We start from the raw sequence: 20501 nt of genomic DNA, 5'->3' as shown, positions 1-20501 counted from the left end.
AATAATAAACTGTTAAATTGGCACAGAAACACTGTCTCAAAAACTGCCAGCTTTTAAATAAGGTTATGTTAACATGAACACGGTTTATGGTTGAGCCATCAAAACATACTCAAAAAACTGTAAGTAGACGTCCTCTCTGGTGCTGAACCATCATGTTCTGTCGGCCAGGCTGTATCCCACCAGCTGGCTCACACCACTTCACACAAACGGCTCTTTGGAGACACACAATGTCACTGCACTGGTGTGGTTAATACCTTTTATTATCAGGCAGAGTTAGATGGATGTCAGAAGCATAGTAAAGCTCACAATGACATATAGTAGCTTGTCAGGCTGCTGCTAATTAAGATGAAGGACATGCATATCATAGGCATCATTAAAATAGATACAAATCCTACAAATTGTATTTAATGAGGGAACATGGTGCCTGTACCACCAAAAACAGACTACAAACCAAGTGAGACACAAGAGATTCAACCACTAAGGTAATCATCTGGATATTGAAGTGGAGATCAGTCAAATACCTTCATTACAGATGCCTTGCAATAGGTACACTGACATATTTTTAAGGACAGAAGAAAACTGAATGAATGAATGAAGCATGAAATAACATCAAGCTTGGCAAAACCAGAGTAAAATACAATTCTGCCGACGTACTGCAAAATCAAATAATTTAAAGCATTGTCTTGTATGAATTATGTACCTATACACACACAGACACACACACACACACATACATATATATAAAAAAGACTTCACCTTATTCCACTCAGTCTCATCATTCACTGAGCTGAACTCAACAACACACTTTAGCTGAGCAATATATTTAGAGAACTCATTAATGGGTCTGATACTGGGATCCATAATTCTCCTGCGTATTATTAGTTAGTCTGGTTGTTTTCAACAAGTCTAAAAATAATTTCTGCACCCTGTCACATTCATTAGGCATCAACATGCACTGCAAAGCTTTCTGTACTCGTTCTTCATGACTGACGATCAAGTCAAAAAAAACAACCTGACGTCCTTAAGCTCGAATTTATCCACATTCGACAAGACATTGCTGAACACAAATGTACAATTTCATCTTTGTCAAGTTATCTTCATAGTTACTGTCAAAAAGACATAATGGCTTATTCAGTAGCTTTTCCCACAACCTTTAATGGGCTAAAACAAAACACTGCTTTCTGCAGTGGAATTTATACGTCATGTCCTGCCTCCTGCATGCTCTACACAGACGCCAGCCCTCGCCTGAGTATTCCAGAAATGTTGCAGTTGTTGTGAACGCCTCTGACCTACACAATCTCCTGCTGCCTTTTTCATAGGTGAAAACTGAACTCTGGAAAAATCCTCTGCCTTTTTTTAGGAGTTCATACAGAGAAACAGTCGGTATTGCACCCAGTGAGAAAGTGAATTAGCAGATTTCCCAAAAATGTTGAACTGTTTAGTTGTTAAATTAATCAATAAACAAGGTCTTGAAATATAAATAGAGCAAGAAGCACTACGTGACTTTTTTAAGATCAGCTTTGACAATGTTCTGAAATATATCAACAGTCTTCTTTTGAGGTTAAAGTTCTAAACGTCCACTCACATAAACCAGGTCTGACTGGAATGATGTCATCCCTTCCTGGCCTGAGAACGAATGGGAAATTGTGGAGCTGAACCGGTGAAACTCATTTGCTTGACAAACTAACTTCTGCGTTTCCTTTTGAATGTGAAAGTTAGCGCGCTGTGGCAGCTACAAACCACAGGGGCCACGACTGTGTTCGTTTGCTGCACGAAGGAGTCTTTGTCTCCAACAAAGGAAGAGAGAGATTAGGGCAACTGTGCACAAAATTACTGTTGGTAATCTTTTGATAAATACAGTTACAAAAAAGGTTATTGGTTTCTCCACAGAAACTCATTAAAAAATATTCAAAGAGCATAAATTAAATGTCAGCATTTGTGCACTTTAAATTTCATAAAGATTCATAATCACAGAGGAACAGATTGACACCAAATTCGTGACCATGAAAGTCAAATGTTAACAGCTTAATTCGAATAATTAAAACCTTTCTGAGGAAAAATGTGTTGTCAATATGAAAAACGTACCTTTGTTAATTGTGAAAGAAATGATGGATCAAAAAAGCCTATAGTGCAGACTTTTTAAATTGATCACAGCGTGTTTGTGATTTAAAACGCATGCAGTCGTTTGAGCTGAATTTAAATAAGGCTTCCTTATAACCTGTACACCAAAAACTGGAGTAAGCAAAATAATAAATCAAGAACAATTTATGCTTTTACTGTAACACCTACTGTAACACTCAGCTGGAGGAGATGATTAATGCCAAAAGGTCTTGGATTAAAGATCATATGTAAAAATACAAGCAATTGAATTCAGAACACTCTGTCCCCCTTCTCCACTTCCATTTATATCTCATTATTTGGTCGAGTACATAATTAGTTGTGACTGTTGTCCTGATCTGAGCTTAGACTTCACTTACGATGTCTGACACAAAGGCAGAAGCCTCAACTTGCATCCCATTAGAAAAAAAGTCAATAAACCTCAGGAAAGCCCTTGACACAACATACAGTAATCAATCTTGCTGTATGAACACACCGCTCTCATTCCCCCTGCTGGCAGCCAACACAAATAAAATGTGACAAATGAGGTTGAAGGAGGTTGTTTAAAAAGTAACAATGAATCTGTTCTCTCTTTATCTGTGCAGGGAAACAAAGTGATGCAGATTAAAACATTTGCAGCCTGGTTTCTGTCAGCTATTAGTTAATATCCTAATTATCCTCTTTGGTTCATCTAATGAGAACTGTCTGTACAGTTGAGCCAAGAGATTCTTACACATGCAGGACACAGGCACACGTCAACAGCGGAGCTAAGACGTGGCTCACTCTGTTCTGCCAAGTGTTAACACAGAAAGGTCTCAAAGTCCTAACCGTGTGCTGTAAAAAAGAGCAACCAACACAGGTGCCTCAGAAACAACACATACGTACAGAGTACAAAGTCAGCCTAGGGACACAGCGCCTCGCACACGCATGAGCTCATTTGCTTGCCTACCTGTAGCCCTCGTCTCCTCAGAATGCTTGACTCGTCCATGATACAGAGCTCCGACTTATCATGCCTCCCTACCGGTGCAGAGCCATGCTGCACTGCCTCGCTCCAGCCTCCCGCTCTCGCTCCCTCCCACAGGCTAAATCTGATCTTAGCAGCTGCTAAACACTTCCATCAGAAACTTATCTGATTGGAGGGGGGCAGTCAGCTGACACCTCCTCTTGTTCCTCTCCTCTGTAACTTCAGGAGTGAAGGAGAGATGGAGCGAGGAAGAGAAGAGAGAGAGAGAGAGAGAGAGAGAGAGAGAGAGAGAGAGAGAGAGAGAGAGAGAGAGAGAGAGAGAGAGAGATGGAAAGGGAGAGAATCAGAGGGAGGAGAGGCGGTTTTAATTTAGCGTAGCAACGGGTGGGGGCGAGTGGGGGTGTGGTGGGGACAAGTGGGAGCCCCAAGACTCATTTCTCTGTGCAGCCACGCTTTTTGGGCACTATAGGTGACCGTGAAAATAAGAGGATATCCTTCCAAGCATTGTTCTGCCTCAACCCCAACAATGAGTCTGGCATCCTGTCTGTGGCAGGCAGCCCAACAGATCCCCTGGTCTTATTCAAGTCAATGAGTTACATGGAGACTGCAAAATACCCACCTGAAGGTTAGGCGGGTGACAGAAACATGACGGCTGAGACTATAGCTCACACTGATTGTGGAAGCGAAAGGGGAAGACAGAGCATTGTGTATGGCAGAGGAAAATAATAGCCAGGCTGTTTAAGTAAAAAAAAAAAGGGCTCCAGACCTTTCAAACCTGCTGTGAGAATGTCACACAAACATATAGGAAACACCTCCTTCATTATAAACAACCCAATACTGAATCACTATAGGCGGAAATCAATCACACGTCGCTACATAACCTGTTGTGTACACAACTGCATATCCTGTGTCAATTTCCGACAATTTCATGCGCTGCTTCTTTCTCTCTCAGCGCAGAGTGACCACAGATTTTCACACTCTCTAATTCAATGTCCCCACACCCTCCTGAATTATTAGCATTTGGAAAATAAGTTGTTTCCAATGCCGCGCTGCCAATTCTAGCCTGTAATTCCGCATTCTGTTTCAGTCTGTGTTTTTCTTTGCCCCCCTTTCTCTTTTTCCAGCCTCTCTCACTCATTTCCTTTCACTGTGGTACTGCTCTGTGAATATTAAGTGGGCCCCTTCCATTCTCCTCATCTCCAGTCAAGCTCAAATTATTTCTTTTAGTGAGCATGGCCTGGGATGACAGCTACCAACCACTACGGCTGAGGTGCATGGGATTGTCAGACAGGTGACCACTACGTGGACCCGTACAACAGAAAGCTGATGTGTTGCATGGCCACCGTCATTTGTGCTGCTGCGCTGATAAGAAAGCCCAGAGTGAAAAGCGCAGGTCCGTGAAAGGCTAATCAGTCTGTTTTTGAATAAACCCCTTAAAAACTCAGAGGACGAGGATTACAGTAGTCAACTTTTTTCCAGCATGAACAATGCCGCCCAGATTACCTGAGGGAATTAACGAATCCTGTTATGTTCACCCGACAAATCTCGAGTCAATGCTCACTCTGTCTCTGCTTAAAGGAACAATTAGGGAAATTCAACATTGGACTTAATAATGAAGATGAGAAGCTGCAGGAACACAAGGGAGGGGTCATCTGTCTCATTCAATACACACAGACGGTCTATTTTTCTCTGCTGCATAATGTCTGTAACAAGCACTACAGCCACTAACCTTCTACTAAATGAAAGTATTGAATCTATTCATACATTGACAGAAATATTTTAACATTTAGCAAGAAAAAATACCAAATATTTGCTGCCTCTAATTGTTAGAATATGATTTTCTGGTGTTAGCATGCAGTACATGTCAGGAAAGAACCCATTAAACGTTGCCATCACATGCAACAGAGTCCAAGTGGCAGGTACACAGTCAAACACTAGTTCCTGAGTGCATGCCACTTGCGGGTACATGCACAACTGCAGCTGAAACTATGAGGTCTTGATTGTCTGCATGTACGGTGACAACTTTAGGGACGACAGCTTGAACACACACTGCCAATAATGCTGCACACAGCTATAGAAAATACCAAGGTAGAGATCCCTTACATTTTTATGAGCAGTGTAAAAAACGTTGTTTTGTTATGAAACATTAGCAGGACAAATTAGAATATGGCGAGCCAGCACAGTCTAGATAATTAATGGGAAACACTGCTTTGACATGGCGAGATAAAGCATTCGCCTTGGAGGAGGTATATGCACTCTTTTAGTTGTAATCTTAATGTCTTTGGGTGTTGCACGGTTGGTTGAAGAGAAAAGGCAATTTGTTATCGTGGGCTGTGAAAATTGTATTTTCAGTGTTTTCTGGCATGTTGGAGACAAAATTATATAAAGAAAAATAAGAAGAAGAAGAAGAAGAAGAACTTAGTACGTATACAGTGGTCAGTAAAAAAAAAACATCACACAAGAAAAGCTGCTTTGAGGTAGGTTTTGGGGGCAGCCATGAAAGCAGACAGTTTGTGCCAGTGGCCTTGGAGCTGGGCCACAGAATCGCCTCTGGGAAAGGTCCATGGGTTGTCTGTGACTCATTTCTTCCAAGCAGGTAGGCAGCTAGTATTTGCTTCTGACGCTGGAGAAAAAAGGGAGATCTGGCTCTGAGAGCATGCAGAGAGTACTGATTGAGTGACCCACAGGCTCTGCTCCGCCTGAGCTTATCAGACCAAGAGGCAACCTGCAGGTGTAAGGCAGGCAGAGGAGGGACACGGCCTATGAAGAGAGGGAAACAGTCAATTCCCTTCATACAAAGCAGAGCAAAGGATCCATCTGTCCAACACCAAAGGAGAGAGAATATCCAACCATGATAAAATTCTGTTCCAACCACCCAATGGATGAGGCAAGTCTTTAACCTTGACAACAATGCAAAGATAGTAACCAAGAAAAACCAATGGCTGCAATGCGTCACTATCAATTCAGTTCTGGTTTTTCCAATTTTTAATAAATTGAAATAGTCATGTAAATGTATGCATTGACAAGTTGAAGTGAGTCAAAAATCCAATATGTTTGCACTCAATTCATTTGAAAAGGAACAAAGTGACATTGAGCCTAACACAGTCACATCTGAATCTCAGACCAGAGAAGATTGTATCTCTAACACAGGGGATGACAGGAGCTGAACATCAGCTGTAACTACTTTATCAAGATTGACAGTTTCATTTCTGTCAAACCCACATGTTTACAGTAACGTTAAACTTGGTTGATAATTTTGGGATCTGTAGGGCCGATATATTTCCAAAGCTATTCGAACATAACAGGGCATGTGGACACAAGAGATTTAGAAGCACCTAATGAAAAGGAAGCTATATTATTTCATACAGTAACATAGTTAATACTATTCATGCTGCAGAAACTCCAATGCACAATTATACTAATGCTCCCTGCAGGGAAACTGCTAACTGTTATTAATTTATGAATTTATTTGGAGGCCTGATTCTCTTGAATATTTTCCTTCTCTAATTTGAAGGTTGGGGCATTTTGTGTATGTGTGTGTGTGTGTGCGCGTGTTTTCGTGTGGTTTACAATAAAGGCCATACACATTCTTGGGTAGAAGGCAGGTAAGATTAATTTATCTTCACAACATTGGAAAGAACTGCTGAAAAGGTAGTTAAAACATACAATATATACACCAGTCTAAACTGTATGTATAAACATTTTTACGTAAATGCTATTGCACCTCATGTTTGTTCACAAAAAGTCCAGATCCTTTCTTTGCAACAACAACCTGCTTCAACAACAATGATATCAGTAAAGGACATCACTGACTTCAATTATTAGGGAGAATGAGAGTCCACAAAGGCACAACATCAGGATTATGACAGTCTTATCTCCATATCACACCACAGGTGAAGTATTGATTTTCTGCCAAAGAGCATCACAGTCAAGAGAGATGTGCCACGCTAGTCAAATAGCCATGCACACCCAGGGGCATGACGGAGGAGCATGGAGGAGGAAAAGAGGCAAAAAGCAATAACGGGAGTCCTGTGAGGTGGAGGGGGGGGGGGGGGGCAAAGCCTGGCGGAACCAAAGGGGTCTTAAACCTGCAGTGAAGGTGTGGATGGGTAAGAGACTGAGGGACAAATCATGAAGTCCCTCTCCCTTTGTGTGTAGTTGACATTTTTTCTATCTTTCCACATTATTTTAACCAAAATATTAACAGCTGCTTATGTTAAATGCTTATACTACTGATGAAATCATAAGAATAGATATGTTTTGATACCAGCATGGGAAAAAGCCTGTGATGCTGCTGAAAATACCGGCGAGTATGCAAATCTATGTACCGATCTGTTATCATGTCTTTCAAGATTTTTCTTTTGAAGGCAATCACTTCTTCTAAACTTAAACATACAACATACAAACAAGAATTATAGCAATGTTTTTTTCTTTATGCACTGGTAAGTCTAGGTATACGGGAAAGGTGTAATGGTATCGGAGCATCTCTAGTGGTTGGAAATGACAATCTCAATCTCAGCAATCTAGATGCAGTAGCACAGTATTTGCTGGCAGCGCTCCATTTATTCATTGTCACAAAGTTCAGGGACTCAGTTCTTTGCAGTAATATAACAATCACTACAAATGACATAAAACTGCTCCGTCTGCATAACAGCATGAATCATCCGTTATTTTTTGGCACATTGAAGAAGCTGTTAAAATCCTTAAAGCACAGAATAAATCCCCAAAACAATACAAACGAGAGTAAATATTACCAAAATGTTCTCCTTGGGAATTTAATATCTCAGTGGAAAAAGAAATATAACGGCACCTTTCTTTTCAGCGCCCAGAAGCTGACGAGTTTGTCTCTTTCACTCCTCTCCGAAGGTCAACCAATTTACTGAAGGCAGGATGATACAATGACTGTAGATGAACCCCTGAGGTGCTACTGTAGCCAACTCGAATAGCAAAAGCTATGTTAGAGGTCCCACATTGTAGGAGTGTGAAATCTTTTTGATTGTAAAGCAGCTTGAGGTTCTATTCAAATACAGCAAAAGTATTAAAGTTGTTAATCCACGGAGAAATGCACAGTTCATTTTGAGAAACTGTGCCTTAAAATTAGCTGCTGAGCTTTCATAACTTCTTGACGTTACAATGGACTTCACTGCTCTTAGAATGCCCTCAGCACTGCCCTCGAGCATCCACCACCAGACCTTGCAGGATTTGGTGTTTACATGGATACATCTTTATTCGATCTTTATTGAGGACTCCGACACAGTCTCCAACAATCTTTTCAGCTTTTAAACTGTTGAATCCCTTCTAACCACCATTGGATGAATTATATTGCTGCTTTAAGTTTATTGTTCTATCATTTGTGTTGTATAATGACTTACACTTTGAACAGCTGTCTGTGGAGGCCAAACTTGCTTAATCACAGGGAGGAAATTCCCCGCCTGCAGTCAGAGCTCTGAAACAAGGATAAACTGATTGACAGCTTTGTCTCTGCAGCTGCTGCCAGGGCAAAGCATATTTCATATATGCAGTCATCTGCCTGATCATCCACCTTCTGATGTCACTGATTTTCACAGATTCTGTCGCTGTGCAAGCTTCCATGGCTGACCTCAACACACGCTGCCGGTCCACCCAGAGGGTCTTGCAGCCTAGGACAGAAAGCTGGAGGCAAGACAAGCAGGATCCACCCCTTCTGCATTGGACTTCAATTCTGCAACACCAAGGATGATCACCCTAACGCCACCAGATAATCTAAGGGTTTACATTAGAACCAGGCCCAAGACTCTGGTGTTTATCTCCACATCAAATCAGGGCAGAACATTTTTGTCTGAATTTGACCTTCTGATCGGCTCATTTCAGCAATGACTGACGATCTCAATCTGCCAGTGAGCTGTGGAACTCCCAGCCTGGAGATCTCTTCTTTTAAACCTCTGACCAAGAATCACTATTACTATATGGCATATTCTTATCTATGGGTGAAGTAAAATGGCACATGGTGGAGAGGGCATGTGATGCATCATGAGTGTGCACTACCACCCAATGCCCTTCTTAGTGACAAGCTCAATTTTCAGCCATATGTTTGCTAAATTAAATCTGCGAAAAATGATTGGGTGTTGTTCCTTGGTCCCAATCACCTTTACAGCCTCGCGAGGGGTGAGTGCAAAGTCTCCTGCATTAACTTTTGACTGAATGTATCATCTGCCATGCACATACTTTTATATCAAATACAATGTATTGGCAATATGTCCTAGAGCAATATACTCAATCCAAATACCTTCCAGTGTTAAATTACAGAACCTCACATCACAGATACCTGCTGTGGTGTGATGGTTTCAAAGTAAAAATGGTATTTACAGGCATCGGTAGATATTATTATATAAAACAGAATCTTAAAATTCTGGCAACCATTTCATTTAGCTGACGCTTTTATCCAAGTAGTGCATTCATCTATGAGGGGCCATTCGGGGTTGAGTATCTTACCCAAGGACACTTTAGCATGGGCTGGGATTCGAGCTACCGGCCTTCTGGTTGGAGGACGGCCACTCTACCCCTCAGCCACAGCCACATCATTGTTCAGATTTATTCAGGTCATTCATTGGTAAAACATAATGGTATCAATACATTGATTGGAGGATTTATTCATTGGAGGACAATTATGCTAGAGGAAATCATGAATTCATTCATTCACTATGCAGGGATATAACCAGAGGGATTCATTTGTGGCTTTTACAAATACAAGGATACTAGTGCCCCCCAGTGTAGGGAATGAGTGGGGATATTTTGTTCCTAAAATAACAGATACAAAATTAGATTATGTAAATAATCTGGAATGTCTTTGTGTTGTTAATGTTGTGTATTTTAAGTTAAGTAAACATACAAGATTATATCATCTTTTATTACACCTCAGACATAGTCTTAAGGATCATAAACTGTAGTAGTCTCATTACGTTGTTAGTGTAAACAAGGTAATGATGTCATAAGTCATCTGAGACACGCTCTTGGTTCAGGTTACAGTGGCTGTTTTTGCATTGACCCATTTAGATCATTAATGGTTTAAGTGTAAGTTCACAAAAATAAACTCTCAGTTAATATAAAAACACACACAAGCACACACAAACACAATCTTCACGAGCATTTCATTACATTAACCTTTTGTCTAACTGATAACACTCAGACACACACAGACACACACGGGGGAATGACTCATAGATTTACAGCATTGGATTAGCCTCTGCTTCTGATTACATCTCACTCCTCAGAAAACAAGATCACTACGGAGCACCTCAGGGTATCTATCAGTGTCATCTGAAAGAACGGTACGACCACGGTGAAGGTCATTTGCTTCATGACTTCATTCTCTTCAAACTAGAAATTCACACAGAGCTCTTCAAAATCTACTTTTCTGTATTTTTCTCTTTTTGCATTATTGTTTACGTTTGTTTACACTCCTCTAACTCAAACATGTATGCAACTATCGTAAGGGTTTATCTTTGGGTCTATTTATTCATCATTGAAAAATATGTTGTGTGGCTTGTCGTGTTTTATATATAAATAAATGTATTTATGGAGCACTTTTCAAAATAGTTCAGCTAAGTGCTTTATAAATCCAGCAGTGACAGTTAAATGCAAAATGTGTGAATCACACTCTAGTTTAGATTTTTCAGTTTGGCAAGACAAAGATTTACATTTTTTTTGGTTTTGAATAATTACACTACACAGTCCATTACAGTTTTCATATTTCTATTTAAACAAAATATAAAATTAAGGTTCACGTATCTATAGAGGTAAATGTATATATACATTTACAGCATGCACATTTAAATTGTTGTTGGTACATTATGTGTATTTCACACTGATGTTTGAAATCCGATATTCTGCTAACATCGCTGAACTGTGACAACCAGCTTCATCTCTGGACCTCCATAATGACAGATATCCTTTCAGAACATTTACTGAGATTACAAATAAGTATTGAATGTGACGGATAATGTAGTTTCATGCATATTTTTGGTTATGAAAAGTCCTGCTACACAACACCCCGTTCAGTGGAATTCACATGGAGCAGCTTTTGTTTTAACCGCACTCTGTTCCCAAAAAGAGGTAATTGGAGCATTCTGCTTTGATCGTGATAAGGGTCATTCTGAAGGTGTACTCACCAGGCTTGAGGTGAGGGAGGGGTCTGACTTTCCGAGATTCAGGGAGCACATGCGGACCAGGTTAGAGATCTCGGCCGATGGCTGCCATGCTGTGTGAGTCTGCTGAGGGTGTGTGGGTAGCAGAAGATACTTTCCTGCAGAAGAACAGCAGGATGAGAAGACTTAAAAACACTGACTAAAGCACATAACCAGCTGCAGAGGTAGAAAGTTGTGCTGAGAAATAAAACATGTGATAATGATCATTGCAATATAATTTTTATCAATAGCAATATAACAAATGTAAAATATATATCGATATAGTATTTAGCCATTGAGTAAGCACAATTAGGAGGTAGAACACATAATTGATCTACCTCAGATTTGTAAAATCTTTTGCTGTTTATCAAGTGTTTGTCATTCTCTGCCCCTAAAGAGAAGTTTAAAACCACAACTTTCACTCAGGCGCAAAAAATCTGAAATAATAAAAAAGAATCTGGTAATAACTTAAAAGAAATAATGTGACATTTATCATGATAATAACCGATCTCGACTGATAGGAACATTTATCATGAAATAGATTTTGGCCATTTCATCTCATAAAATAAAGTCTACTCAAGCACTATACTTGAGTACAACTTGTAGTACTTAATTTGTGTATTTCCAATCTGTGCTACTGTTCTTCTCCACTACATTTCAAAGTGAAATATTGTGTTTTTGCACTTTTATGTTATAGCTGTAGTTTCTAGTTACTTTTTATATTTATATTTCACATACATGAAAATATGTTCACCTTATAAAACATTTCCCGTCTAAACTTCTTGGTTTAATCTAAACAACTTCCCTCAGTGAAATTAGTCGTGAAACTATCCATTATTTCATTAATTCATTTCGTTTCTTGCCTCTCATGTCACAATGGCCGAGATTTGTCTTGTGACCCCCAGCTGCCAAATCCCAACGATGGAAACCACCAGGCCAAAATACTTGACTGTATGTAAATGTATAATTAAATGTCCAAAAAAACATATTTACATAAATGCCTCAATATAAACAATAAAGTGATGTAATGTATAGTAATAGATTTGTCAAATGGGAAATGTATATAATACAAATATACTTTTACTTTTTTTAAGCACGTTTAGGCTTCTACTACACTGCTGATGATCATTGTAATAATGTTTTTACTTAAGTAACATTTGAATCAAGTGGTACACATGTGGTGCATTTTTACATTAATGCAATGGTACTTTTACTTAAATAGAGGAGGTGTACAGTATTTACACCAGTGTGCAGGTGTCAACAAGCTACTAAATCCTAACCACTGTTTGTTCTAGAAAATACACTGAACAACTCCTGACCCACAAGAAGAGCGGGTAAATGGGGACTGAGGAGAGGGTCCAGTTCGTAAAATGAAGTAGAAACATTATCTCAACTGTCTGCTCAAGTTATAACTCTAAATCTGAAGCCCCTGACCCCTGACAGGTCAAAAGGTTAAATTAGGTCAGAGGAGAAGAAAGCCTATTAAGAGATCACTGACAATCCTAACTTTACATAACAGCAGCACCAGCACGCACCTCAAAGTCTCTTGAAAGAATGGATGCACCAACACAACAGCATAAACACAGAATAAGAATAATGTTTAAAAAATAATCTCCAAAGAATATCCAGTTTCAGTTTCCAGGGCTGACAGGTAGATGGCACTAAGTGCTCCTGCTATCGTTAATCGACTTCCAGCCACCCTCTTTATTCCTAAAACTGCAAGAAAAAGATTAACACATCATATAAACACCCTAAGCAGAGGAACCTGCAAATCATATTGTTCCACACTGGCACTCCATGAATTGATGATTCGTTTTTAGAAGTGTTGTCATATTTTATCCTCATGTGTATATTTCCATTTCCTGTTTAAACTCCGGGAGACGGAGAGGAGGAATAACAATCTTGACACAGTAAAGGAAGAGAAGATCTGTAGACTGTGCTCAACACACAAAGGGAATGTCTCATGCTTGTATGGCCTAAAGCTGGTATCTCCTTCATCCAGTGCAACTTGAAAAATCTGATTTGTAAAATGACAAGATTTCAAATGCTCTTGTTGTTTCAGAGGCATGAAAGTCTATTAGCCTTTTTTTCGGGAAACAATGACAGTCTGGGAAGAATTCAAAAGACATGGTGGAGAGAGTGAAAAATAGAACTGCCTCCGATGTTGTATAAGGCACACCATATCAGTGTTAAAGCATTTTTTTGCTTGGCTTTAAATTATGATTCATGCGGTTTTGTGTCATCCCAATTATTTCAGTAATTTTGCTGACACACAAACACCTGTAGAGCTGTGTTTAACTCATACACGGCCATTATTATTATGGGCAATTACTATTAATGTTCTGACATTTTGTTCCCTGCCTCTCTCTCCCCTCATTTCCTCCTGAAATATTTGTATGTATTTTCAAAACACACTGCACACAGTGCACAGAGATGTTAAATTATTCCCTTTCAAATTTAACAATCATTTATAAAAACAATACTTTGATGACAGATTGTGGATATTTTGTTCTGATGTGTTGTAAATGTGGCTACAAACCTATTTACTTCCAAAAAAATGTACATGTAACATTACTGTTGAAAATTGTTCAGAACATAGTGTTTAACCTGTGAATGGCTCTTCCTTGCTGCTCAGACTCTGTGCTTTGTTTATTTCACTGCCGTATATGAAAGTCAAGCTTCAGACACTTAGCTGTGATAGGAAATCCCCACCATTCCATATCATGAGTGCTTTTATTGTTGTTAGATGATAAATGTGTTCTTATCAGGGGGAAAACCTCACTGACCTTTATTGTGCTGCCATCAGCTGGTTTCATGGCTTGATGGCAGACAGGTTTTCATACCACATGGTAACATTTTGACATTAAACTGTTATTTTTAAATTTCTTGTTTTATTCTAGCAAAAACTGACAATTTCATTTTTTTAACCATGGGTGTTGTCCTCCTGACTGATCTGTAGATGATTAATTTTACAAAATTGCAAGGAAATATAATTTTAAAAAAGCACACTAAAACACTAAAAACAGACAAATATAGGTGTCAGTTCTGGACCTAAGTAAGTCAACCTCTGCAAAATATACAGCACATAAAGTAAGTGGATAAAAATATAGTAAAATGTTCTCCGCAGTTAAGACTGTGATCACTGCAGTAAAACCAAGAGAACTGAAGGGAGACCAAACAGGATGAGGAGGGAACGTTTTCCTCACTAGAGCCGTCACTTCACATCCCGGCATAAAGGAAATCTCTCGTCAGACACTAGTCAACACTTCTGGGAAGTCAGGTGTCAGGAGATTTGCGTAGGAGAGTTTCACATTCAACACAGGTATTTGCAAGGTCAGACCACTCTGTTCCCAGCCATGTGTTTTATCATTCCTGCATTAATGGTGTGAATTATACAGGAACAAATCAAATCTATACACGCAGTGCTGCTGCGGTCCTGTGTTTCAGGAATTTTTCATATAAGTATCTCAGTCAGACATCCCCTTGTTGTTTATCGTGTAAGACTCAAGGCTTTTGTCCCATCATTATCAATTCACAGACAAACTCTTTATTCCTCAGTGGTATTTAAAAGAAACGTCTTTTGTATTACATTTATTAAAGGCTGAAAGAAGCACTTGATGTCCTAACCACAACATTTTTAAAGCATGTGGTTATTCAGTACTTTCCTATATGACTAAATTTAGAAGCATATTTCAGCAAAATAATATATGTATTCAAAGCTTGTCTAAAGTTTGATCTTACTATCAACATTCAAGCATGTTATTTAATCAAATCAACCGAAGTTTTAAAAAAGCAACCTGACGTACTATCAAAATAACTCGGGTAAATTCAGTATACTGTAAAAACAAATTAAGTTATGTTCAAATCAATACCAAGAAGACAACTCCATCTCTATCACATCCTATCGCTAACTAGAAACAAAGACATCACAGTGATCTTGCTTTTATTACACAATCAAGACAATGGACTTGCGTCAGGTTCATGCTTGTTTATCCATCTTGTTTTTTTCTTCAATTAGTAACACGGTAAAGCACACATTCAAAGCTGTATCTAATGAAAACATAACCTTGAAAAGGTCAACACTTATAATCGGTGAGGTGAAGGCCGTGTGTGTACACCTCACATGAAAACTAAGCTGTATAGAAGCATTAAGCATCAACCTGTCTTCTGAATAGAAGCAAACAAAGCTGCGGTCAAAATATAAATCATCTGTTATCCTTCAGAAACAGGAATGTATCTATGCTCATGGGATCCACTCATTCATATCCAGAGGGAGGCTGAAACTGAGCAATTAAAGTATCAGTGTGTAGGATTTAGTGGGATCTATTTATAATTGTGTTTTTGTTAGTGTATAAATCTGAATATTGTATGACATTAAAACTCTCAGGGTTTTCATTAGCTTTGAATGAGTCCTTATCTACAGAGGAAGCAGGTCCACTTCCATGAAGACCACCATGTTGCACTGCATGTTTCTACAGTGGCACAGAAGGGACAAACTTTGACTTTTCTACATCTGAGGTCACTAATGTGCTGACTGCAGTTTAGATCCGGAAACAGGCACCATTCTCTCTGGATGAGGACATATAACTGAACAATCACTTAGAATTATTAAACCCAACAAAACATCTCTTTTGTTGCCACTGCAGCTTTTGTAGCCTTTACAGTATTGGTTTAGCATGCAGCCAGGGAAACTCACAGACCAATTGCATGTGTTGTGATTGCATGATGCTACTGATCATATACAGTTGGCTGCCATTTTCAAACCTCTCCACTAGGTGGCAATAAATCCTACACACTGGTTCTTTAATTACGTATCTCTTTTCATTTTGCAAGGATATTTGACATCAATTGATTGGTAGGCCCCATCTATTTATAAAATCACAAAACTAAGTTCTCTGCACACCTTACCTGACAGCACCCTCATTGAAACACACTATGTTTCATTAAAAAAGACCATGCAAAATGCTGTCCTGCTGACAGCCAAACAAAGTCAGTAAAAAGCTTGTTTGCCAACACATTCTTCCTTGAATCCTCATGGCTGCACAGATATATGTCAAGTCACCTTTTCCCAAATGTGTTACATAATCAAAGACCAAAAGGGAAGTAGGGATGCACGATATCTATCGGTCCGATATATTATCGGCTCGATAATGGGAATTTCATATTATTATTTACTTATTGGAATCGTAAATTATAGCCGATAAAACGTCCGATAAACACATCGCAGCTGGTCGCGCTCATGACGTCATTCATCCGTGCCTGTCCATACCAGCGTGATGTGTTTACGTCCACAGGCTAAAGCAATTGATGACAGTTTTTCGCTCTTGATGACCTTGATACATTGACATGTCTTATTTGACATGTCAAAATATTCAATTTAAATTCTTTTGAAGGAGAAATTTTCCTCCTCCACCTAAAGTTGTTTGACGTTTTCTGATGCACTTCACTAAAAAACTAAAACACTGAGTCAGAACAGTTTTGTTGTCTTAACAATGGGATATTAATTCATCCATATTTGCTTACCATATTTTGCAATTTTACCCTCAGATGTGGATGAACTACAGGCTATCAAAACTATCAGAAAGCATCCCACATACACAAAGTAAAAGGTTAAAACCATATGTGAAATGTATTACCTGTGAGACCGCCCCCAAGGCTCCTTCTTCGCACATTTCTTCCATCTTCACTAAGATGTCGTTTAAATTTGAGAGCAGGACTTAACCCATGAGTTATCTCTGGGTTACTGGACTTATGAAAGGACAAGGAGGGAGGGTAGAGGATGTGGTCCAACTAAAGAAAAAGACAAAAACAGCAGGGAATTAAAGATATATATGTATCCAGTTACTTTGTTAAAAAAAACAACACAAAAGTTCCTAAATAACGGTTTGTAGGGCCTTTATCAAGGTGTGGATATTTGCATATAGTCAACAAATACACCAAACAACAGTAAGCTATAGCACAGCTAGGATGCAATAAGTGAGCTAAGATCTTTACAAATAATGAGCTGGAAGGAAGTGAGGAGTTAAGATGGTGAATGATATAATGAATTAATTGGCCTATGAATATAGTTTAATTCTAATAATCAAGTACACACAATAAGTTCTGTTAAACTAGTTTATGAAGTGTTTAGTACGTTAGCGCTAATGTAAGTGCTTTGTCTTTATATTTTTGGTTTTCTCAGTCATGTACGCAGTGTCACAATTAGCGCTGCGGCAATTTATCATTTTCAATTTATCATTAGGGGTTTACAGATTGTCCAAATTTTATTCCTCCTTTTTCAGGTCTTATCCCAGAGTCATGGCTGGATCAATATTCACATGCATGCAATTGTAATGAGTTCTCCTCATTGAGTTAAATAATGAGAGATCAACAGGCTGCGCTATAGCGATTGCAGTGGGTTGGGATATCGTGGTTGCATGGTTCTGTAGCATGATACAAGATAGTGGACATTTGTATAAGATTGTTTCACAATCGATACACCCCAATTATCTATTCTTCCTTAAAGTTCTTCCTCGATTTCTTGATTAATCATGTTGTCTGTAAAAGCATCGGAAAAACAGAAGAAAACAGCCCTGATATATTTAACTGACAGTAATGTTAAGATGAGGAGAAACACTAATCAGGTATCAGGGGAAGTGTCAGAAATTTACACAGGGTAAAAATATAGAGCAAGAGGCTGTGAGAGTCTTGTCTTGTGAAGGGAGCATTGTGTTACAACCATGAGAAATACAGCTGCAAATCTAAAAACAGTAGGCAACCCAGAGGGCAAGGCTCAACTACTCAAGTGATCTAAGAGGGGGATTCCCAGGGAGTCCTCCATATCATGTTAATACTTATAGCTTAGGGGGGAAAAAAGCGTACGAGTTTCTCTCAAGTCAAAACTTGTGAGGTTTCCACACCCAGGGTGGCAGGATTTAAGAAGTAGGCCAGTATTCAAAACCTTCTGTGACAGTAATCAGTATGAATTCAAAAAAGAAATAGTCAGAAAGAGCAGAAGATAAAACATAAATGGTAAGAAAAGTAAAGCGCAATGCCTAAATAAAAGGACTATGCCAGGTTAGACATCCATTATTAACATACAATGCGGACTACAATGCATTTAACCAGCCCATATTGTTCTAAGAAGATAATGACCTTACATGACGCTCAGACCACATAACAATGCCCAGCGGAGTGAGGAAGAGGCCCTCCCTGAGAACACAAAGACACATAAATGGCTCAGAGCATGAGGTGAAGGGAAATAACCTCTGCCTCTCTACGGGATGATTTATGATCCCTGTGCCATTAATGACAACCAAGAGCTTTCTGTGTAGGTTGGCTACGCTTTGCCAAGAACGATGACATGAAGAGTAAGAGGCCCTGTTCAGACCTGGTATTAACATCCGTCCTGAGAGATCTGATCACAAGTTGACCGCATTAAGTTGTGTGATCACATCTGGTATTAAAATGTGTCCTTAATGTGTCTCCTGTGATCACGCATGATCAGCTCTAAAGATCTCATGACCCTTACATGCTACAACAGTGTTGTTCATTGTTTGCCTGAAATATATTATATACATTAAGGGAAAGAAGAGATATTACTGCAGATACCGACAATCCTGGGACTGAGCTCAGGCTGTGCTCTTACATTAGGAAGGGAGAAGAAACAGGGTCTTTAGCAGGATGGTGGAACATGTCTAAACAGACATCAACTCTATTTATACTGAGGTAGCACAGGCAGTACATTACATGGTCATATTTCATTTAGAAAGGATGTTTTAAATGTACAGTATGTATTCACAGAAGACATTTGCTTCATTATATAACATGCTTTACTGCTATACTATAAAAAGGGTTTCTGTGCAGAACATTCTAACAAGGACGTCAACTTGGGATTTGCAAATGAGCTGCTTTGTAGTGGTAATTTATGTAACACCGCAAGATGCCCTAAGTCATAGACAGATATACTCAGCGTTTTAAAATATGATTGGTGTGGTAGTCTCTGTCTGAACTGTGACCATTTTAAATATAAATCTTATATTGAGTTTGTATAAAAATACTTTAAAACTATATTCCTACAGTCATAGGTTTTTGTTGATCAATGTTTAAGTAAAATAAATGAAACCAAAATCGCAAACCTCTACCTGCAGCCTCATACATGTATTACTTATAATTTATTGTCTAACAAAAATTATGCCTTTCTCAAAAAGACAAGCACCATCACACACCCACAACCTAATGTTGAGCCAGTAACCACAGATGAGGCAGAGATGGAGAGCTGCGATACCCAAATGTTCATATGCATGTTTGTTTCAAATGATGTGGTGAAGCCTTAGTTTTTCCACTTTAGATAAGCCTACAATATATAAACATTTGCACAATAAATTAATCATATGAACATGTAGAAACCAAGAACTCAGAACATAAGTGCTAACAGGATATAATCTGGTAAACTCCTGCGTCACCCAGTCACATTGTTTACAGCCACAAGCATTTGGTTACAAACAGGTCATTATGACCGGAACACCTTGGATCATATTAATACACAAGCAGTGTGTGCCATCACCTGATGGAGGATGTCGCTCCGTCTCTACATCACAAAGGAAGTTGAAGACAATTCACAGAAAGCCTGCAGTGCTCTATGTATATTATGTTTAAGTCAGAGATATTTTAGTCACATTTTCATCAAAGCTTTTGAGTTAAAATTATTGAGCACAAGCTACGATATGACCATATCAATAATTACTGGTGTGTGATGTGAAATTATAAAAATAGGTAATATAGTCAACTATCAGTGTTATTTGTGCACTGCAGGGTCAAAGTCTGAAGTTTGGAGACCTGTGTATTTTACGTCAGAAATTGGCTTTCACTTGACTACGCAAACATGGAACAGCCAATAATCAATACCTTTAGCCACTTTCTCACTGCCTACTTAGAATGAGTAACACATCATGTATAACAATGTGAACCTAAAACACAAACACTAACACAGCTCTATATACTTTGTGATCCATGCAAAATGTTTGTCTTCGCCATCCTGACAAAGCAGAAATCAGTGGAAACTGGAGGGCTGCACAAGCTGGCCAGAGTTTCATCTGATTGTGGATTTGCTGAGCTTCAATGTTATCATCCAATTATACATGATCATCTGGTCGATCAGAACCCATGCAGCACCTTCAATGTATGTTACAAGACATTAGTGCAGTAATCTCCGTTATTAAAGGATATTTGTCAAATTTCTGCCAGTCCAGAACATCTGCACTGATTTTGAGAGTGGGTGTAAGCCCTTTAAAAACCTA

The 20501-nt window shown here is 38.9% G+C and overlaps 1 protein-coding gene across 1 annotated transcript in view; it reads right to left on the bottom strand.

Annotated features, from left to right (window-relative positions):
- The window catches only part of mast4 (microtubule associated serine/threonine kinase family member 4), a 90308-nt gene that overhangs the window by 57152 nt on the left and 12655 nt on the right, over positions 1-20501 (bottom strand). The window contains 2 exon segments of the mRNA XM_034601363.1: positions 11209-11342; positions 16860-17013. Of these exon segments, the coding sequence (XP_034457254.1) occupies positions 11209-11342; positions 16860-17013 (288 nt within the window).

This window comes from Hippoglossus hippoglossus, chromosome 12 (genome assembly GCF_009819705.1).
Source record: "Hippoglossus hippoglossus isolate fHipHip1 chromosome 12, fHipHip1.pri, whole genome shotgun sequence".
Taxonomy (NCBI): Eukaryota; Metazoa; Chordata; class Actinopteri; order Pleuronectiformes; family Pleuronectidae; genus Hippoglossus; species Hippoglossus hippoglossus.
The sequence above is the reverse complement of the archived record's forward strand: the minus strand, read 5'-3'. Positions and strand labels throughout refer to the sequence as shown.